General features: G+C 32.5%; 1 protein-coding gene across 5 annotated transcripts; it reads left to right on the top strand.

Moving 5' to 3' along the window:
* Window positions 1–9,848: 9,848 nt before the first annotated feature.
* Window positions 9,849–23,714, top strand: LOC109153031 (serine carboxypeptidase-like 11). Of its 5 annotated transcripts, XM_019300757.1 has the most exons (15): window positions 9,849–10,042; window positions 10,327–10,472; window positions 10,591–10,667; window positions 10,797–10,913; window positions 11,033–11,135; window positions 11,526–11,560; window positions 11,643–11,741; window positions 11,891–11,977; window positions 12,417–12,605; window positions 12,846–12,917; window positions 13,400–13,527; window positions 13,700–13,804; window positions 13,943–14,002; window positions 22,793–22,838; window positions 23,432–23,714. In XM_019300757.1, exons 1-15 carry the CDS (start codon window positions 9,882–9,884, stop codon window positions 23,636–23,638), a joined length of 1,632 nt encoding a protein of 543 aa, XP_019156302.1. In that variant the 5' UTR covers window positions 9,849–9,881; the 3' UTR covers window positions 23,639–23,714. The 5 variants fall into 5 exon arrangements, with proteins under 5 accessions (XP_019156302.1, XP_019156305.1, XP_019156304.1 ...); XM_019300760.1 differs by lacking the exons at window positions 10,591–10,667; window positions 10,797–10,913; window positions 11,033–11,135; ... (6 more) ...; window positions 13,700–13,804; window positions 13,943–14,002 and adding exons at window positions 19,085–19,161; window positions 19,347–19,463; window positions 19,627–19,729; ... (5 more) ...; window positions 22,293–22,420; window positions 22,577–22,690; XM_019300759.1 differs by lacking the exons at window positions 11,033–11,135; window positions 11,526–11,560; window positions 11,643–11,741; ... (4 more) ...; window positions 13,700–13,804; window positions 13,943–14,002 and adding exons at window positions 19,627–19,729; window positions 20,299–20,333; window positions 20,474–20,572; ... (3 more) ...; window positions 22,293–22,420; window positions 22,577–22,690.
* The last annotated feature ends 404 nt before the right edge of the window (window positions 23,715–24,118 follow it).

Genomic DNA, 24,118 nt, shown 5'->3' with positions numbered 1-24,118 from the left:
ACTATCAAATTTTAACCAGCAGCGGTCCTTCTAGGAGGATCAATGTGGTTAAATTTTGAAAGTTGAAGAACAATGGTGGTTACTTGGACCACGGGTGATCAATTTAAAAATTTAGGACTAAACGTGACAAAACCATTATACTCTGATCGGAGGACCTCATGCATATGACATTAACTCCTCTAAATAAAGTCCAAACTAATAAAGGATTAATATATTCCAATAAATATGCTACACAACATATATTATTTTTTGCACTCACATGTTTAAATACTCTGATGTATCTTGACATTTATGACAAAAAAAAAAAAACATAATGGCTTGGTTGCGCAAAAAGTGATCTTTCATGGATGAATCCAACACGAAACATGCATTTTTTTTATATTTTTTATTTACAAACAATTAAAAATAATGGATTCTCGTACAGGAAAAGAAAAGAAAATAGCAATTCAATTATCTAGAACATGGATTGTACATGTTTGGTAAAACGTTAACGTGATCTACATAGTAGCCCGTGGTCCAACAACTACAAACGAATACCTTATTTATTTATTTTTGTGATGAGAGAAATGGTTAGTTACTACCCGAAAATGTGTATAAAGTAAACTTTGTCTTGTAATTTTAGTTGATAAAAAGTTATACGAAAGTAAAATAATCAAGTTTACCTATAATTGACATGCTCAAACTAATGTCATATTCTGGTTGTAATATAACACATCGATTATATTGAGATATTCATTAAATAATTAATTAATATTATATTGTTGTTATATATGAGTTAGATCAGAGTAAACAATACGATTTGTGTGTTTTTTATTCCATTTTTTAAAATAAAAATTAGACCTTGAAATGCATTTGTTTGTTGGAAACAGGCTGATAACTCTTTTAATTACATAAATGGTCTTGAAATGTTTTAAGTGAAATCAGTATTAGCAAAAATTTCGTCTAGGCATCGATTAATCGGTGCCTAGGCGCTAGGCGCTGGCCAACTGCCTAGCGTATCATTATAATTGGTGATTGGCCGATTAGCTATTGTTCCATTTTTTTTTAAATGAGTTATTTCACTCAAAATGACATATGTTGTTTTGAGAGAAATAACTCTAAACTTTTCAAATTATAGATGTTTTTTAGGTTAATATTTAATATTTTAGTATTAACTAAAGTATTAAATAATTTAGAATTATCTAGTCTTAAAAACTAAAAAATAAATAAATAATTTTTTTAAAAATAATAAATACACGGGCGCCTAGGCGCCGATTAATCGTCGTCTAACCGCTTGGCGCCCCCGAGCAAGTGTATGTGAAGCGCCTAGCAATTTTTACAACCATGAAAGAAATAACACATGGAAACATGGCCAAGAGAGAAACAGTAATTAGTCATCTCTAACAAGATGTTTGGTTCATGAAACATACAAGGAGTAGAATAGCATTTCAGAATTCTATGGAATTGACTATTACCTTTGTAATGAGAATTGCCATTCTCACACACCGAAATTGGTTCATGAAACATACAAGGAGTAGAATAGCATTTCATAAAACATGTTTATTTTATTTCAATTTTTAAAATCACATAATAGAATTCTATGGAATTGACTATTACCTTTGTAATGAGAATTGCCATTCTCACACACCGTAATGATTTTATTTATTCTTGCCTTTTTTTTCTTTTTCTGAATGCTTCTGACTCTATTACAATGTAGTATCACAAAGAGTCAATAACGTATCCACTAAGGCTCGAACTCACAATCTCCCAATATGAGAATTTAACCCGGGTGCTATCTGAGCATAAGGTGCTTGGCTGTTTCATTAGAATTTAAATTTACTTAATACCAATATATATATATATATATATATATATATATATATATATATATATATATATATATATATATATATAGGCTTCGAATCCGGTGCACCCCCTCTAATAGATGAGATCATGAGCCCTCCTAATATCCATTGATTCAATTTCCATCAATGGTTGAGATTATAAGAGATTAGGGTAGTAACTAAGGACATTTTCCAATGTAAAGGATATATTAGTAATTGTAATTCTAATTTATTTATGGACATAATATTATTGGAATCTGTAGCATTAAATTAGGGAGTTTATGGATGGAAATTAATACTTTGAATTACTACAAAGGCTGATGAGGTGAACTTGGCGTGAACAAGGCTGTAGGAGAAAACGAACGGGTAAGTGCATTTACGTGCCACCGTCTGTGCATACGCTGAATATTGGGGTTTTTTTCGCTGGGATGGTGGGAGGGGGGTGGGGGTTGGTGGACGAACTAGAATATCTGTTATGTGCATAGCGTGTGCGTGTTCAGGTGGTTGCATACAGGTTTGTTTGTGAAATCGATAGGTTGACAAGAGGATGCATAGACAACAATGAGTGTATTTCGCCTGTGAAAGATTGTGAAAAAAAATCGCAACCACAATCCTTATAATATGCAACCACTATATGCACAGGCCTTTTCTTGTGCGTGATTTCTTGTGGTTGGCTTGTTTTACAAGGAATATATTGTAAAAATTAATAGTTTTTTTTTTTCGGTGGTGTGTGCATTTGTATGATTTGGCGTTTGCAAATTTTTGGAAAATAAACTTAGCATCATGTCGTTTTTTTAGTTTTGTTTTTACACTAGTGTGTGCATTTTATGGTATGGCGTGTGCAAATTTTTGGCAATGGAACTTTGCATCATGTTGTCTAGTGTACACGTCGTAACACTCCAATGCACACACCAAATACAATATGCATGTGTCGCGGTGTGCATTAGTGAATAGAAGATAGTTCATAGCACTTGTTCTGTGTGAGTTTTATGTTTTGGTTTTAGTTTAGTCCTCTGCTGGCACCCAAGTTTGCACGCACTTGACAATTGATTTTTATTTCAAACAAGGATGTGTGCGTAGTTATATAAAGGTGAATGCGTTACACCATAAACAAGATTTATTACTTATTACTAATATGGTGTGTGCGTAGTAGGTCGTCAGTCTATGCATGTCGCTTACTAGGCCACCAGTCTGTGCGTAGTAGTAAAAAAGGTGATTGCGTTACTCCTAAAAACAAGAGTAAGTAGTTATTAATAATATGGTGCGTATGCATTGGCGTGCACCGTCAGGTGTGTAGTAGGCCATCAGACTGTGCATAACGCTGTAGATGAATGCTTGCATGTTTCCGTGTGTGCATTATACGATTGAAGTTGGTGCGTACTGTTGTAATATATGACTCATCTATAATACGCAATGTTCATTTGAGTGCACGTACGTAAAGCTTGTGAGAATTCAAATGCATTTATAAAAAAAAAACTCAAAAAACATAAGACGAATATAGGACACAACTGTAATACGAAATGTTCAAGTGAAAACCCAAAACAAAAACCAACATCTGGAAACAAAATCCCAACGAAACTGACCACAATATTTAAATTGAGGAAAGAATTGTAAAAGCCGTGTATAAACGAAAGGTTTGACAAGATGCTTTGCAGAGGCGCAAATCTTCAAGGGGGGAAAAATTGCCTCATCAACCTCGTCAGGCTCAGCATCCGATCCATCCGTATCCGGCGTCGGTTGAGCGGGTTCTTGGGGCACTTTTACTACTTCCCACTGTGGCAAAGGTGCCCTCGCATCAACTACACCCACCGGCTTAACACCACCATCCCCTGCAAATGGCACAAATCAAAAGACCGAAATCAAAAACAAAAAACCACATAACATAAAGAATACCACTACAAAACATCATAAAACTAAAAAGCAATCACCTAAGGACAAACTCAACAACCATATTGCACAAAGCATTCACCTCCTTACACCTACGCACACATCATGCTCCAAAAAAAGAATTTAAGAACATTACCAGCCGCAAAACAGTCACGCTACCAAACTAATAACCCACGACGCCTCCCCCCCCCCCCCCCACCCCATAACCCCAAACAGAAATGAAAACAAACATATTGGGCAAAGACAAAACAGACCAAAAAAAAAAAACAGTAATGCACAAAGCAACAACTGTAAGCCCTTAGCGCACAGACCCTGAAAAGGCATTCTCAATCACAAGCAACGCACAGACCAATGACCTTCATGCAACGTGATAGTAGTTAAACATATAACATGTTAATAATATACTGCATTCACCTCCTTACACATACGCACACAGCAAACTTCAAAAAAAGAATTTAAGAACATTACCAACCTCGATACGGTCACGCTACCAAACTAATAATCCATGATCCCATCCCCCCATAACCCCAAACAGAAATGAAAACAAACATAATAGGCAAAGACAATACAGACCATCAAAAAAAAAAAAAAAAAAAAAAAAAAAAAAAACCAGTAACGCCCGAAGCAACAACTGTAGGCCCTTAGCGCACAGACCCTGAAAGGCATTCTCAATCACAAGCACGCACATACCAATGACCTTCACGCAACGTGATAGTAGTTAAACCTATAACATGTTAATACTATACTGCATTCACCTCCTTACATCTACGGACACAACAAACTTCAAAAAAGAATTAAATTCAATTACCGGTCTTGATACGCACATGCTACCAAACTAACAAGCCACGACCCCCCCCCCCCCCTCAAAACCCCAAACAGGAAAAAAACCAAGCATATTATGAAAAGAAATAACAGACCAACAAAAAAAAAAAAACACAATAAAGCACGAAGCAACAACTACATGCACCCCCCCCCCCCCCACACTGGCAACGCACAGTCCGATGGTCTTCACGCAACGTGATAGTACTTAAAGCTACAACATGTTTATACTACACTGCATTCACCTCCTAACTCCTACGCACATAGCATACTTCTAAAAAATAATTTAATTACATTACCGGCAAAAATCCAAACTCACTGGGAAAAAAAAAACCCCACTACGAAGTAAAAACAAAGCCAGACCCGTTACAACACCACTAGCATGACCAACCCCCCCCCCCCCCTCCCCAAATCAGCAATATGCACTTATTACAAGCTCTATACGCACAAACGAGCCCACAAACCCTCCCAAAAAATTACATACCCACCGCCGCAATCCCCGCTCGAGAACACCCGCCACTCATCACAAATGCCCAAACCCTTCCATACCGGCGGAAAAACCCCCAAAAAAGAACCCCATACAAAACCCAAATTAGGAACCCACAAAGCCCACAACAGACACCAAAATACTATACCACCCAGAAACAAAAAAAAAAAAAGATAACTGCAAAAACATTAAAAACCATACGAACAAAGCAAAAAGATGACAAAAAATCTGAAAACCTGGAATGGGATCGGACGAACAACCCCTAAGCCGCTTAGATTTCCTCGAGCTCGACCCAGCCATGAAGAACAATGATCCAAACAACACAAAATCGACCACAGACCCTGGAAGCCCTAAATTACGCGAAGGAAGATGAAGATTACCGAGAAGAAAAACAAAGACCTAATGAAGCGGTGGCAATGTGAGAGAAAACAAAAAGTCCTAATTTATCTCTACACACGACCCAAAAACAATGCACTTTAATGACTTAACATAATGAGCACCGTTCCAAAAGACAAAACTACCCCCTAACTTAATAAAAATAGCTGGCACATGTCTAAACAAAGCATAAAATCTGCATCGTTAAAAAATGAAATCAAACGACCAGGATTATGGCTCACGAACTCATCTAACTAAGGGGGTGCACCGGATTCAAAATCTATATATATATATATATATATATATATATATATATATATATATATATATATATACACACACACACACACACACACACACACACACAATACTATACTAATAAGAGCCCAAGAGAGTAGACCTATAATGGGGGTAGAAAAAATGGCGGTCAAATTTTTTAATCAAATGAATGGCTCAGATTGATAAGATTTTAATTTTTCCTTGAGATTTCCTAATTTATCCTTAACGAATATGATTATCCGTTAACTTTTCCGTTAAATATTATCTTTTCCGTTAGTTTCTGTTAGTTCACCGTTAACTTACTCATTGATTTCAATAAGAAAGGTCTTAGGTTCGAACCCGATCTCAATCAAAGTTGGCATAATTAGTATTCTATTTAGAATTATGTGTCTACAATGTCTTTATTCAAAAAAAAAATTATTCATTATCAATAAATTAAATAAGAGAAATAATTTCATTAGTTATATTGTCTTTATTTTTCTCCAATATAAAAATTCTTTACATTCAAAATTCAAATTCATCAATTGATTATATTCGCTACATTGCCCTTACAATGTCTTTATTACAAAAAAAAAAAAAAAAAAGTATTCATTATCAATAAATTAATTAAGAGAAATAATTTCATTAGTTATATTGTCTTTATTTTTCTCCAATGTAAAAATTCTTTACATTAAAATTCATCAATTGATTATATTCACTACATTGTCTATTATCTTTTTTTGTGCACTATTTTTAATTAAATATCAAAGTTATAATACAAAATAATGATATATATTTATTTACCAAGTATTTTATTAATACCATGAAAAAAATTTTAAAAATTTAAATTAATAAAGTCAATCATATCAACTACTTGAGGAATTTGTTGACAAAGAGAGTATTCAAATCACACGACAAATTAAGTGAGAAACTACCTCGCAATGTCCTTGTTTGACAATTAGCAGTTAGCGGTTAACGTTAGCAGATTTGACATGTGAATTATATCAACAGTTGGTAAAAAGATATTTTTAAAAATTAGCTTTTTAAATTAACATTTAAAATGATGATGATGATGATGATTTTTTTTTTTAAAATATAGATGTGTTTTGGGGAAGTCATTCTCAAAAACGCTAAGTGAAAAACTGAAAATATTGTAAATTGCAATGTTTGTATTTTCAGTGGTTTGAAACAAATTGTTGCTTCAAACTGTTGAATAACTAAAACACTTTCTTTAGCATTTTGATATTTGGGTTACATCATATTTTTCAATCGTCCAATATCTTTGGGTTACATTATAATTAAAAATTTTAAATTTTTACTACATCTAAATTCCTTAAATTAGGAATTTCTTTATCCATAATAATTTTATTCAACAATAATGGTTGAACTAATGAACACTAAGCAAAACACCTAAAAGACTGGTACCGTTGATTCATTCATTGATCTTGTATATATGTGCATTCATTAAATATATTAGAACCCTCTGCAACAAAAATACTTGATTACTATTTAAAAAAAATAGTAACAATTATAATAAATTCCCTATATTACATTGTATTCATATACTATGAATTACATATTAAAATAAACAAATTAGACATTAAATTACTTATGTTGAACTTCTCATATATAATCTTGCATTGATATACTTTCAAATATTTATTTAATTATAAACATTGGGTAGAAAAAATGACCGTCAAATTATTAAATCAAATGAATAGTTCAGATTGTTCAGATTTTAATTTTTCCTTGAAATTTCTTAATTTATTCTTAATTATATGATTATGTTAACTTTTCCATTAAGTACCGTTAATTTACCGTAGTCTAATTCAAATATTAAAGTCTAATATAGTATTATAACTACAACATTAATCTAATTCTAATATTAAAGTCTTAATAAAACTCTAACCACAAATCCTACTGCAGGAATCTCCTCAAACAATATTAATATATATTTAATATTTTATGCTTTAATTTTTATTTGTTCTCCCTTATGTCCCGTATTTGGTTTCAATCATACCTATACAATTATTTTATTGACAATTATAATCAATCTTGACTATATTATCTTACATTTGTAAACTTAAAATTACCACTTTAAATACACAAATTGAACATTCAATTATCTATACATGAACAATTTCAATATAATCTTGTCTTGATATACTTTAAAATACTTATTTAAAAAAAAATATTGGGCATTATCCCAATCGCGCAATGCGCGTAAATAACTAGTATATATATATATATATATATATATATATATATATATATATATATATATATATATATATATATATATATATATAATCATTCTTGCAAAAATCGGTCTAGGCGTAAATAACTGAGGCCCTCCAAAATCATAATTTTTAAAACTAACATATGCAAGTTTCGAACCTTTGACCTCCAAGTTAAAATACAATAAATACACATTTTTACCATCTCTTCATTGAACCTTTTAAGATTAATTGAAAACATTTAATTTTTATTTCTAAACTAGCTAGGTAAAAATTAAATATTAGTCCTGGGCCCCTCTATGCCTATATGCCCAGATTACTCAGACACATGGTATTGGCAGGGGACCCAAATGGAAACTATAAGGTTAAGGGTGGTTACAAACTTATTGTTGGAAATTATGCCCACAATACTGGAGGTTTTCGTGACTGGCTCCACATATGGAAGATGAAGATGCCACCCAAGTGGAAATTATTTTTATGGAAGGCGTTGAGTGGTGTTCTCCCTACCACTACTAATCTCATAACAAAAAGAGTAGAAATTGATCCAGCGTGTTCTATGTGCGCTACTCATCATGAACATACAATGCATGCTCTAGTATCTTGTGTTTTTTCGCAAACTGTATGGCGGGAATCTTCGTTGCCTATTATGCATGTTGTGGCCGATTCTTTTGAGACTTGGTTTGTTGTGATTATGAAAACACTCACTTCTGACCAACTTGTTATGGCAGCCGCGGTCCTATACTATGTATGGCGGGCGAAAAACCAGGCGGTATGAGAGCGTACTTTACCCTTGCCCAAGTGGGTAATCAATGCCGCAAGAGCTGCGACCCAGGCGTGGTGCTCGTTGCATGGGGGGACGATGACAGCGCAGCCTTCCATCACTGCTGGCAGTGGCGGAAATGGACTGCCCAGGGCATATGTAGATGCAGGTTTTCATGCGTCTACGGGAAGGGCTACGGCAGACGCGGTTGTGGTGTCCAACGACGGCCAATACATGTCGAGTTTCAGTACGCAGCTACCCGATTGCCTATCTCCGTTGATGACGGAGGCTTTGGCATGTAAGGAGGCTTTATCATGGTTGAAGGAAAAAGGGATACTCTCGGTACAACTACACACGGACTGCCGCAATCTACAACACCATTTAACGACACAAGCCACACAGATGCGCTCCTATATTGGCTATATCATTGATGAATGCAGGACTATTTTGTCAACTTTTACTTTATGCCCAGTTATTTTTGTTCCTAGACTAGATAATCTTATGGCACATGCGTTAGCATCTCATGCTTTTACTCAGACTCATGCGATGTATTGGGACTCTATCCCTCCGGATTTTGTTGCAGCTTATCTCTAATATAATCACCATCTTTGGTGGCTTTCAAAAAAAATAAAAAATAAAAAAATTGGGGCCCTCTAAAATTGGGAGCCATGTGCGGTAGCCCAACTTGCACAACCTAAAATCTGGCCCTGCCTAGGCGGGCCGTCTAGCGCCTAACTCAGTCGAGTTAATTCGTCCATTTCGATCAAATTAGCTGAGTTAACTTGGTGTGTGTGTATTTATTTATTAATTCATTTATTTATTTAATTATTTTGTATAAACAATTAAATACATATATGTATGTATATATAAATAATGTGTACGTGTGTGTATATTTATTATTTAGTATTAGTATTTTTATCAATTGGTTGTATATTCTTTTTCATATTCTCAACCAACTAAATATTGAATACTCCGTATAATTTTTATATAATTTCGCAATTGAATGAACAATCGAATAACAATTATTCTATTTTATTTCTTCCATATTTATTTATATTCCTATTGTCCAATTGTACTGTGATATTGTCACTTTGTTCACCCACTCGTAATTAATTAAGAACTCCATGTACACTACCCACCCACCCACCCCCACCTGCTGAACTGAGAAATCTACCTATATATATATGTTTGTATGTATGCAATTAAAGTATTCCTTTTCATCTACGAGTTGAGAGATGAAACCATCTACAAAGCATTCACTTTCTTTCAATCATTTTCTGTTCCTTGCTACTGTTGCAGTGGTAGGGTTTTTCCCAGAACATGTAATCTCTGCAGGCTCAAAGGTTGATGTTCTTCCTGGCTTTGAAGGGCCCCTCCCTTTCCATCTTGAGACTGGGTATATATGTCATCATTACCATCCTCTAATCTTTTTTTAATTTGGTACAAAAATTTTATCGAGGTGATAAAATCTGAAGTCTGGCCTCTTTGATAAGCTAAGAGGTTAAATAAAGAGTGGAAAATTGAATAATTGGAGTAAACGCAACCTAACTTTTTTAGAGGATACGTATATACACACATCATAACATTCTCAATTTTACGGGAATGTCGGTCTGTTGCCACTAACATTCTTGTATAATTATTCTCTTGCTTATTATTGTTTCAATTGAAAATGTGCAACAGGTATATTGGTGTAGGTGAATCTGAAGAAATACAACTCTTTTACTACTTTGTTAAATCAGAAACAAATCCCAAAGATGATCCTGTCATACTTTGGATTTCTGGAGAGCGAGGTTGTTCATCTTTAACTGGACTTGTTTATGAAATAGGTAATTTTCTACTAATTAAAAATTTATTTAAATTACCATTTTTTTTTTCACAAATTTAATTAATACATGTCAAAATTTGATCATTTTGACTACTAAATTAATATTGCTCGTCACGCAGGGCCACTATTTTTTGAGGCAAAAGTGTATAATGGAACCCTACCAACATTGTTGCTTAGTGGACATTCATTAACAAAGGTGGTGATTGGAACAATTCATACCCCCCCCCCCCCTCCCACCCACACATGTATATCTATGTTTGTATCATGTATGTGTGCCTTTTATTTTATTACTAATTTCTTTTTTTTTTTCTTATGCTATTATTAGAGTGCCAGCATGATCTTTTTGGATCAACTGCCAAATATTGGATTTTCATACTCAACCAAAACAACCACTTTCACTGATGTACAAGCAAGCAATTACATTTATGAATTTCTACAAAAGGTATATGCTGCACCCAATGTTCATGACTATATATATATATATTACCGACACGATGTAGTGTGCAATGATATAATAATTATAGTTATTTCTTTTTTTCTTCATTTTTGGTGTATATACAGTGGTTTGACCAGAACCAAGACTTTGTATCAAATCCATTCTTCATCGCCAGCAGTTCTGATGGAGGTCTTATTGTTCCTACTATTGTTGAACATATATCAGATGGTATGAACTCTCATACTTCATTAACACAAATTCACATATTTTTTATTGAAAAGATAAAACAATAATTTATTGTTGTCCTTCTATTGTTATTTTATATATATAACTCTCTTAACATTTTTCAAAAAAAAAAAAAAAAAAAAAAAAAAAAAAAAAAAAAACTCTCTTAACAAATACATCTATATATTATTCAACATATGAAAACAAGAGAAAAGAAGTGTTGATATTAAAAGGAAAACAATTACATTAAAGTTTCCTTCTTTGGATATATTTACAATTATTAATTTATTGAAATTTTATATATAATAATCAAATTTTTACACGTTTGGTGAAAGTATATTTTATTCTGAAAAGCGGTACATTATGGGTTGTACTATATCTCAAAATTTGCAGGAAATGAAGCTGCCAAGAAGCCAATCAATCTTGAGGTACGTGGTATATATATTTATTTATATTCATCAAATTTTATATATCTTTTTATAGTAATTACATGCATGTTTATGTTTTTAGGGCTATATACTGGGCAACCCCAAAACTTTTCCTTATGAAGAAAATTTCAGAGTTGAATTTGCTGCTGGAATGGGATTCCTCAGCACTGAATTCTATGAGGTTAATATTTCCATACAATTTTATGTTGAAATTTATCAATATCTTCATACCAGATAATAACAATACAACGATTCACATGAAAAAAAGTCTCAATTCAGAACAATACACATCTCAGAAATTAATTGTTTTTTTTTTTTTGGTCTATATAGTCATTGAAAGAAAATTGTAAGGATGAGTATATGCACGTGGATCAGGAGAACACATTATGTGCTCAAGGCCTTCAGAAGTACAATAAGGTTAGCTACCATCTCACTTCTTCACTTTTTTTTTTTTTTTTTTTTTTTAAAGGAAATGGTCAATCTACTATTTAGTCATCGGTTTTCAATTTGCTATAATAATATTCATAATTATTAAATTTTTGCCTATTTTAGCCCTCTAATTGAAGCATGTGCTCCATCTCAACTAAACGTCTAAGATGATAGTTGATTGCACATTTATGGTTATATATATATATATATATATATATATATTATATGCTCAACACTCTTAAAGTAATGTCCTAATCGAGTTTTTGCATATTTTAGTTTTATGAATAATTCAAATAATTAAAGACATTATTAGACAAAATTAGAAATCCAGAACTAAAATTAAAAATTACTCTAATTGAGAGACTATATATTTTGAAAATTTAGTTAAATTTTGACATGGTGAATATTGCAATATATATATACACAGTTGGTAGATGGGATTTGTGCACAGCACATTCTTGAGACCTGCTGTGGACCTGAAGAACCTACCCCAAAGTTATCTTTGGGTGCAAGAAGAGCCCTTGATGAACAACGTATCAGACCTTTCAATGAGAAATTCCTCAATCTGGATGGCCATGATGATGATGATGATGATGATAATAACCTAATTTGTCGTGTAAGTAAAATTAATTCCGTTTTGATGTTTTCTATGAATGATGATCTTCAACGATAGAGATACACATTCAAATGTTAAATTTGTTTTAATTCTTTAGTTTCTGTTTTTGTTCACTCAGTTTTCAAATTAGAAAAATGTTTATAAATAATAATAATAATAATAATAACGTATTACTTTTATTTTTCTATATATATTGTTTTTGGGTTTGTAGATGTGCCCTAACTGTTGCAATGATTATAGGTTAACTACCACCGACTTTCCAACTACTGGGCAAATGACCCTAGCGTCCAAAAGGCTCTTCATGTTCGTAAGGTATGGTGTACACATATTCTTGTAAAAATCGATCTAGGTGACCGCTTAGGCACCGACTAGGTCCTAGGCGCCCCTAGACTTAGGCGATTTCAGCTCTAGGTCACTTTTCGTCGGTCGACCGACTAACTGGCCGACTAGGCGCCCTAAGCGCCGAGTTGGGCGCCTAACTTGGCCGATTTGAGTGCTCAATTCAGTCGAGTCGATGCCCAACTCAGTGTAGTGGTTTTTTGCCTTCTCGGCTACTCATTTTCTATATTTCTCCAACCATGTACTCAACTAACCATCTAACCTATGCATTTGACTAGTTAGTGGGATTATAACAGTCTAACATCAACTCCTAACCCTAAGTTAAAAAAGTGAAGACAATATACTCGAATTACTCGACCGTCTAGTCTAGGCGCCCCTTGAACGTCTGCCTAGCGCCTAGCGCCTTCTGCAACATTGGTGATACAAATGTTGTTTAATTACCATAATGCATGCAGGTCTCTTCCAAAAAGTGGGCGAGGTGCAATTGGAACGCTGTGTCGAAAACCTACAAAGTTACGATACAGGACACAAGACAACAACATGCAGCTCTTAATGCTAAAGGCTACCGATCACTTATATACAAGTATGACACATATATATAAGGCGATATCGCCTGTGAATAGGCGGTACATATTACATAATATTATTAATATTATTCTTCATATTACTCGTTACATTTGCATATTTGTACTAAATATAAATAGCTAGACGTCTTAACTTAAAATTTAATAGTGAATGATTTTCTATTGAAACAGCGGTGATCATGATATGATTGTTCCCTTCGAATCAACTCAAGCCTGGATAAAAGCTTTGAACCATACCATCGATCTTGATTGGACTCCATATTACGTGATTCATAGGTACGATATTCCCCTATTATTAACCTTATTTTCATATTACTTGTTACATTTGCCTTTTTGTACCAGATACATCACAATATAATACTAATATTAATCAAAATCTTAATTTAAAATTTTGTTTATTAACTATTGAAATAGCAAAGAGCAAGATGTCATTGCTCCCCCGTTTCGATTTGAGGCGTATACTGAGGTTGCCGGGTACGATATTCCTCCACATATAACAATAACCCTTTCAATTTTCTCTCAAACCCTAAAATCATATACATTTTAACATTAAATTCTTGTTGTATTTGTTGTCTCTAGGTACACAAGAAATTTCACTAGTAAGATGACATACGCAACAATAAAGGTAAGATCTTTAAAGCCTCATATCCAATCATTTGACGTCGGTCTGAAGGTCGAGTCCTTTACATAATATAAGGTCTTCCGAGTGATGTGTACTGTTCAATTATTTTCTCACATTTTTTTTTTGTTCAAATAATATAAAAAAAAAAAATCAGGGAGGAGGGCATATTGCTACTGAGCCATGGCCTGATAAGTGTGTTGCTTTGATTTCAAGATGGATAGCTGGAAAAGACATTATAACTCCAAAGGATTCAACTTTCTCCCAGCCCCAGGCTTTAACTACAGCCTTCCCATTTATCTTCGCATAACTACTATATGCTGTTCTACCTATTTATGAACTTAATTAAGGATTATGATGGATGCTTACATGTATTAGAGTGGACATTGGATAGTGTCCCTCCCATATATTATCCACTGAGTTTTTTTTTTTTTTTTTTTTTTTTTTTTTTTTTTAAAGAATTCAAATAAAAGCTTTCCCTGCTTAATTAATTAATGCTTATCAAGACTACTTATCTAGTCCACTCATGTATTAAGTTCCACATGTATTAAAAGTTACTTGTGTTTGATTTGATGATTGTGAGCTCAAGTAGTTTGAGTAACGAACTAAATCATATTAATTTGATGATTGTGAGCTTGAGTAGTTCGAGTAACGAACTAAATCATATTAAGTCAGTTCTCGACTCGAGTAGCTTCTTGCGTGTTTAATCGAACTTTTATTTAAGTTTTAAATATTATAGACTGACCATTATTGAGATGTAAGGTTGAGTTTTATTATAATATACTAGCATTTTCTATACGCGAGGTGCAAAAACAAATATCCAATATTTATATTTTTAAAAATAACTAAAAAATCTTTACTAAATTAAATCTATATGAAATCAAATTTATTTATTATATTAATCCAATATATAGTGTCTACGAATATTATTATCATTAAAGAATATAAGAAAATATGGTGGATGCATGTGTATGGTAACAATAATATAAAACAAAACGAAAGTTATAGCGGTAGAGGTATTTTTGTCCAAAAATTATATAGTACAACTCTAAAATTAAAGCATAATGTACAAAATGATTAGCACTAAAAACATGCATGGACATAAATTAAGGATGTAACTTTGACTGAGACTTATTATGTTTTTAGGTATTTGTTTATAAAATGCGTGCTTATTAATATAATTTTTGTATAAAATTGAAAACGTAGAAAGGGGGTGTTTGGTAAATAGTTGTTAGCTGATTGAGTTAGTGAGTTTGACTAATTGATAACATTAGCTGATTGTAGAAAGGTGTTTGGTAAATTAGTTGTTAGCTGATAGCTGATTACATGCAAAATGACTTTCTCAAAAAGTTTATCAAAAAAGCTGCTTTGAGCAACTTTTTGAATTTTAATATTTTGAAGCAATAAGTTGTTACAAAAAATTAACTAATCAAACATTTATATTAGTTGTTTAACCAAGTTAAACAGTTAATAGTGATCAAATAAATCAAAATTACCTGATAAACTAACTATGTTACCAAACAGGTCAAAATCTTTATTGGACAATATTAAAACAACCCCTTTATTCCTCTGCAAACCTATTTCTCAATCCTTTCCTTTTGTTAAATTTTCTTGAACTTCCCAAAGTGTTATATTTGGTAACAGAGCAAATGATGTGTTGAGAAAAATGGAGGGTTAAGAAGAAAATTAATTCAAGAATTCCACAACTCAAATCTGGGAGGGTATTCAGGCCAAAAAGCTAGCCACTTATAGCCTTAAAAGGCCTTTAATTTTTATTTGGTTGTGATGAAGAAAGAAGTCATTGGTTATGTCTATATCTGTGACATTTGTCAAAAATGGAAGGATGAACATGTACTAACTCTAGGATTGTTATTGCTATTATCTATCCATTTGATTTGTGAAAAAAGCTCACAATCACTATCCAAATGTACGCTCTGTGTGAATTTCGCCTTGTGACCTTATTAATTAGTAAAATATTACAAAACAATAAACCATTTTAGATTACACATAACTAGCTGGCTCAAACCAAGAATATCATATATATTGCATTTTTTTAATTGTATGGGTTAATTGAAAATAATTAAAGCATAAAATTGGATTTTTGTCAACATTTGAAACTTTTTTAAACTTTATTTCGACCAAAAAAAAAAACTTGAAATTAGCTTTGGAGTTGTGTTCATTCAAGCTTTGGGCCCCTATATGGAGCTTAATTAATAAAATAAATTAATTTTATCTAATAAATATTTACTAATTGAATTAGTATATTATATGATTGTAAGAGCATCATCAATATCAGAAGATTATGGGAGTTTATTCACGATTTTTGAGGATTGATTGCCTACATGGCGGAGAGAGGGGCAGCTCTCCCTGCAAGGTTTGGGTTATTTCTCTTCCCAAGGAAAGAGAAATAAATGAAGGCCATGGGCTGCTGTTCGCGTTTCGCTCACAGCAGAAGCCACACGGGCGCGTGCAGTGAACGCGTCCGGTGGTGCTTTAAGCGCACCTGATAGTCCCTTTTTTGTATTTTTTTATTTTAAAATAAGTTTTTCTTTATTTTTTTCTTTTTTTTTTCTCCTCTCCCTTATTCTCTTTCCTAATCACACTTACAAAAACTTCTCAAAAATCACAAAATATCTTTACTATTATGGATGCTCTAATGGTTAAGTGCAAATATTATTAAATGATTGTTTTAAAGTCATGAGTTCGCCAAGCACGTTGTGCTTAGATGGCATGTAGTGACCTCTTCTGTGTGGGAGGTCATGAAATTGAGTCTCAGTGCAAACATTCGTTGTGTGGGAGGTCATGAAATTGAGTCTCAGTGCAAACATTCGTTGTTGACTCTTTGTGCTTGCGTACCTTGACTCTAATGAGATGAGATGAACAAACTTATATATATATATATATATATATATATATATATATATATATATATATATTCTTTTCCAATATGAGAAAGTGAGCTTCAATAGTTTATTCACCTCTCTGTGATGATATTTTGTTCTTATTTGGAGTTTGAGAAAATAATAAATAATCGGCATACAGGCATCTGCAATGTTAAAAAATAGTCCTGTGGTCCACTAAGTTGATGATGTATATTTATATAATTATTGGTGCGGTCGCACTAACCACACGGGAAGGCGCAACCGCACCTGAACTCAACTATATATATATTGTATGTAAATTAATTATCTAGAACAAGCTAAGCTAGGATTGTACATGTGTTTGGTAAAATCTTAAAGCGATGGACATAGTGCCCGTGGTTCAACAACCACAAACGGATACATTAATTAATGTTTATTTTAACCTCGACTGAAAAAAGGACATCTCATTAGGAACAACGAACAATGACATATTTTGGTAGTAATATACTAATAATTAATATAACGCGGAATGTATGTATAAATAGTTAATTAATATTGTTGTTATATACGAGTTGGAGTAAAGAATACGAGTCGTTTCACTTTTTACCCTAAATATTATTTTTAGTATGAGGATTTTTGTGATTTAATTATATATTATTTTTTCCTATTCTCAACTAATTAACTAAATATTTGAATATAATTTTTAATTTATATAATTTCGCAACTGAATTAAACAATGGGATAACATTATTTCTATTCTATTTCTTCTATAATCATATTCTTATTCTCTCTAATCATGTTCTAAGAAACCCCACAACTAATGGGAGTCAAACATGAAACTTTGTGATTATTCCAACAAACTGACTAGTGACTAACTTGGTTGGTGTTACCCTAACTAACAAACTAATTACCTAGGTTACGTTACTCGTAACTAATTGATTCAAACCAAAAAGGTCAATAGGCTACTCTAGTCAAATTTGAAATTTTGTGATTACGAACTGTCTGACCAACCTAGCTGAGATTGTCCGTCCCGAGATTTTGTAAATTTGTGTGTGTGCCATATATATATATATATATATATATATATATATATATATATATATATATATATATATATATATATATATATATATATATATATATATATATATATATAATATCTTGTACGTAAAAATTACCAATTTTGTTGCATTGTCACGTTGTTCACCCACTCATAATTATCAACTCCTTGTACACTACCCCGCACCCCTCCCCCCCCCCCCCTAAACCCCACTCCACTCCTCAACTGAGCAATCTATAGATATATATATCTAATTATCTATGTATGCATGCATATATTTTATAATTACTCGCAGCATTCCTAGTCATCTCCGAGTTGAGAGATGAAACTTTCTTTGAATCATTTTGTGATCCTTGCTATTATTGCAGTGGTAGGGGTTTTCCCAGAACATGTAATCTCTGCAGGCTCAAAGGTTGATGTTCTTCCTGGCTTTGAAGGGCCCCTCCCTTTCCATCTTGAGACTGGGTATATATGTCATAATTACCATCCTCCAATTTTTTTTTATATGCTACGAAAGTTTTATCGAGTTGATAAGATTTGAACAGGCAGGGTCCTATCATTTTATAGGTCCGAGGCATAACGAAAAAAAAAAATAGACCCTATTAAAGTTAGCGTATAGTTTTATACCTAAAAATTAGGCATATACACATAAGCACACATCATATTATTATTTGTTTTACATGAAAGTTCGTCGATGCTAACATTATTGTATATTCATTCTTTTGCTAATTATTGTTTCATTTGGAAATATGAAACAGGTACATTGGTGTGGGTGAATCCGAGGAAATACAGCTCTTTTACTATTTTGTTAAATCAGAAACAAATCCCAAAGATGATCCTCTCATACTTTGGATTTCTGGAGAACAGGGTTGCTCATCTTTAACCGGACTTATCTACGAAATAGGTAATTCTGTACTAACAATTTGTTTAAATTACTTTTTTTTTCCACAAATTTAATTAACAAGTATCGGAATTTGATCATTTTGACTATCAAATTAACGTTACTCCTCACGCAGGGCCACTATTTTTTGACGCAAAAGTGTATAATGGAACCCTACCAACATTGTTGTTTAATGAACAATCATTAACAAAGGTGACCGAAATTAAACCATATTTCATAACACCCCCCCCCCCCCCCCAGAAAAACACATACACACACACATAATATATATATATATATATATATATATATATATATATATATATATATATATATATATATATATGTACGTATGTGTGCGTATTATTTCATTTCTAATTTTTCTTTTGAATTATTAGAATGCGAGCATAATCTTTTTGGATCAACTGCCAAATATTGGATTTTCATACTCGACCAATACAACCACTAACACTGATGTAGAAGCGAGCAAATACGTTTATGAATTTCTACAAAAGGTATATATATGTTGCACCCCATCATGTTCATTCATAAGATCGAAAATATGTTTTTGTGTGTGAATGATCAATTGAATTAATTGATTGAAGAGGGAGTTTTAGGAAAGAATAAAAGTCTAAAATACTAATGTTAATTATTTCTTCTTTTTCGGTGCATTTATAGTGGTTTGGACAGAACCAGGACTTTGTATCAAATAAATTCTTCATTGCTAGCAGTTCTTATGGAGGTCTTATTGTTCCTACTATTGTTCAACTTATATCGGATGGTACGAACTCCACACTTCATTAACACAAATTCACATTTATAGTGAGGTTTTTTTATTTTGTGTGCCCCAGCATTCACCTCATCCTCCACTATCTCACTTAATCTAAAAAACTCTTCTCCCCAAATTTTAGAATTATTATTTTTTTCACTATCTCACTATAAGCGCACGCGTTCCCACCCCTCCCTCCTTTTTTTTTTTTTTTGTTTTGACAAAAATTTTCATTTGCAGGAATAAAATTTGTCCAAAATATTAATCTTCTTCTCCCATTAGCCAAAAACTATTTCCATGATTTTTAGTCTATGCAAAAACTTCTCAAATCCACAAATGTGGATGCTAAACTTATACATCAATTATTCAACATATGAAAACAAGAAAAAAAAAACAAAAAGTGTTGATATTTAAAAAGAAAATAATTACATTAAAGTTTCCTTCTTTGACGATATTTACAATTATTAATTTATTGAAGTTTTATATATAATAATGAATCTTTACACGTTTCGTGAAAGTATGTTTTATTCTGAAAAGAGTTGAGGCACATTACGGGTAGTACCATGTTTCAAAATTTGCAGGAAATGAAGCTGCGGAGAAGCCAATCAACCTTGAGGCATGTTGTGTTTGTGTGTGTGTGTATATATATATATATATATATATATATGTATATATATATGTATATATATATATATATAACACCTTAATTATTTATTTCTAGTAATTAATCATTTAATTGGATGTTTTTGTTTTTAGGGATATATATTGGGCAACCCCAAAACTTATCCTCATGAAGAAAATTTCAGAGTTGTATTTGCTTATGGAATGGGATTTCTCACAACTGAATTCTTTGAGGTAATATCTCCATACAATTGGATGTTGCAAGCTATTACAAGAGCAGTGTTTACCCGCCGAACAAAGTAGTAGCTAGGGGTTTATTTAATCTTTCAAAAAACAAAATAACAATATCTTTATCCTTACAAATCTTTTTTTTTTGGTCTATATAGTCATTGAATGAAAGTTGTGAAAATGAGTATATGAACGTCGATCCAGAGAACGAATTATGTGCTCAAGGCCTTCAGAAGTTCTATAAGGTTTGCTACCATCTTACATTTTCACTTTGGTTTTTCTTTTTCGGTCAGTCATCTGGACGAAGTCAGAAAATTAATTGAGTGGGGGCGAAGTTTAAATGGCAATAGAAATGTCAATCACAAAATATCAAACCAGCATAATAAGGTTAAAATACAAAATAATTTATAAATTACAATAGAATATTTTTATAGATTACACAATAGTTAGAGTCGGAGCCAAAAATATACTTGTGTGGGGTGAAAATGTGAAAATATTTATGCCTAAATATGAAACATAATCCATTAGATAAAAAAGTTTGAATAACACTATATTCATAAATACTTCTAAATTTTAATTTTTTTTTTTAGTTAGATCAACTTTAAGTTTTTCTAAATTAATTTGAATACAATGAAGTAGATCAACTAAACTACTCAAACAATTAATATTTTAAACATAATTAAATATAAATTTTATATAAATGCTATACACACACACACATATAGAGGGGTGGGGTGGGGAGTAGGGGGCAGCTGCCTCCAGGCTAGCTCTGTCCATGGTCAGCTATAATGATTTTCTCACTTTAGTCATGATTTTTAATTTCAATTTCGCTTAATAATATTCTTAATTATCAAATTTTCAATTGCAATATATATATATATATATATATATATAGTTGGTGGATGGGGTTTCTGATCAACATGTTCTTGAGGCCAACTGTGGACCTGAAGAACCATCCCCAGAGGCATCTTTTGGTGCAAGAAGAGCCCTTGATGAGCAACGTATCAGATCTTTCAACGAGAAATTTCTCAATCTGTATGGTGATGATGACGACGATGATAGGATATGGTGTCGTGTAAGTAAAACTACTTCTGTTTTGATGTTTTATATGATTGATCATATGTAACTAACTATAATGGAACTTCAACAATTGACATATACATGAAATGTTACATTTGTTTCAATTCTTCAGTTTCTGTTTTATATTCTCTGTTTTCAAATTAAAAATATATATATATAAATAAACGTATTTTTTTCAGTTTTTAAATTTGTTATAAAAAGTATAGAATTTTTCAGCTTAATAGATGTACCCGGCCTAACAAACAGTTGCAATGATTATAGGTTGACTACCATCGACTTTCCAACTACTGGGCAAATGACCCTAGTGTCCAAAACGCTCTTCACGTTCGTAAGGTAAGGTGTACACACACATAAATAATTAAATATACACACATATACATATAACACTAGTGTAAGTTCAATTCGTACCGGTCACGATGAGTTCAATCTTTTCCAACACCCTCTCGGTCAAGCTATCACACAGGACCTTCTTAATACAGTTTACCTCTTCAATAGTTTGTAAACTATTACATAGGAGTTGAACCCATTGTAAACTCTTGGGTAATGACTTCGGGTTTTCTACAGATTTTTCTTATCACCCAAAAAATAAAAACTAGCTAGTATAAGTTGTGATACAAATGTCGTTTTACCTTAATAATGCATGTAGGTCTCTTCCAACAAGTGGACAAGGTGCAATTGGAATACTGTGTCAAAAATCTACAAGGTTACGGTACAAGACACAAGACTGCATCATGCAATTCTTAATGCTAAAGGCTACCGGTCACTTATATACAGGTATATATATAGTATATGTTACTCGTAACGATTGTATAGAATATTATTAATGTTATTGTTCATATTATTACTTGTTAATATATTTGCATGTTTGTACTAGATACAACATAATATTAAGTTAAAATTTAATAGTGAGTGATTTAACTATTGAAACAGTGGTGATCATGATATGATCGTTCCGTTCCAATCAACTCAAGCCTGGATAAGAGATTTGTACTATACCATCGATCATGATTGGGCTCCATATTTCGTGAATCATGAAGTTGGCGGGTATGGTATTCCTCCATATTTGACCCTTTCAATTTTCTCTCAAATCCTAAAATTATATACATTATTTTAACATTAACTTCTTATCGTTTTGGTTGTCTCTAGTTACACAAGAAATTTCACCAGTAATATGACATACGCAACAGTAAAGGTAAGAACTTTAAAGCCTCATATCTCATCATTTAATTTAAACACTATGCTTTAAGATTTATATGAAAAATTTATATCACCACTACAAAACATAGTAACATTTGTGTAATTGAAACCAGTTTCAATTATACCAAGTACAATAAAATGATCGATGGTGCTATTAAAACCAATTCTAATAGCCCTGAAATACGCAGTTGAGTGGGTGGGCTCATGATTCTCATATAATAAGATTACGAGTTTAATTATTGTCAACACTCTCTCGACCTTTCACACAGGGTCTTCCTTGTGTGGTTTACTCCGCGTGCGTGATTAGTGGGCTATTATACATGAGCGTGATTTACCCAGTGCACGCCTTAGATAGTGGTTGCGGGTTTTTCTCATTATTGAAAAAATATCATTCTAATAATACCATATCTTATACATTACTGAAATGATTTTCAATAGTACCAGGTACCTGATTAAACCTAGTATTATACAAATGACACCACGTTCTGAACAGACATGATACCCCCCGATAGGGGCATAGACGTTTCCAAAACTATAATATATTATTTTTCTCACACTTTTTTTTGGTTTAAATAATAAATAAACCAGGGAGCAGGGCACATTGCAACTGAGCACAAGCCTGATATGTGTGTTGGTTTGATTTCGAGATGGATAGCTGGAAAAGACATATCTCTCCTCCCATTCCCTGTAGTAACAGCAGCATTGAAACAATTTATGCAATCTGGAAAAGATAAATTATCACCTTTCTCCCAGCTCCAGGCTGAAGCTAGAGACTTCCCATTTATCCTCGGATAAGTAGATGTTGTTCTACGTTAATGAAATTAAGGATAGTAAAATGATGCATACATGTATTAGAGTGGACTATTGGATGGGTCTGTGGATAGTGTTATCCACAGAAGTTTTTGATGTTTAAGAATTCAAATAAAAGCTTTCTCTGATTAATTAATAATTATTAAGTTTCAATTTTCTTTGCTTCTCTAGTCTACTATATGGTATCAGAGTAGATTATGTGTTGGGAAAATGAGAAATAATTCAAGAATTACACAATTCAAATCTAGGAGATCATTCAGACAATAGTTATATCATGGACCAGCATCCACCATGCGAATTGTAAGCATTATCCAGATTATATACTTATCATAGTTATTTGCAAGTACATAATCGATTAACTAAAAGTACATAATTTTTAACTGTAGGTATATAATGTGAAAGCAACATCCTAAAAGCAAGTCTTAAGACTTCGTATCCACTAGACCATAAAGCAAATCCCTAATT

The sequence above is a fragment of the Ipomoea nil genome, unplaced genomic scaffold (assembly GCF_001879475.1).
Source record: "Ipomoea nil cultivar Tokyo-kokei standard unplaced genomic scaffold, Asagao_1.1 scaffold2480, whole genome shotgun sequence".
Taxonomy (NCBI): domain Eukaryota; kingdom Viridiplantae; phylum Streptophyta; class Magnoliopsida; order Solanales; family Convolvulaceae; genus Ipomoea; species Ipomoea nil.
This window is presented reverse-complemented; position numbering and strand designations above follow the sequence as displayed.

Coding starts and splice junctions, on each gene's coding strand:
- LOC109153031 (XM_019300757.1), top strand. CDS start 9,882: ATGAAACCATCTACAAAGCATTCACTTTCTTTCAATCATTTTCTGTTC. Junction 10,043..10,326: donor CCTTTCCATCTTGAGACTGG/GTATATATGTCA, acceptor AATGTGCAACAG/GTATATTGGTGTAGGTGAAT. Junction 11,742..11,890: donor TCAGCACTGAATTCTATGAG/GTTAATATTTCC, acceptor TGGTCTATATAG/TCATTGAAAGAAAATTGTAA.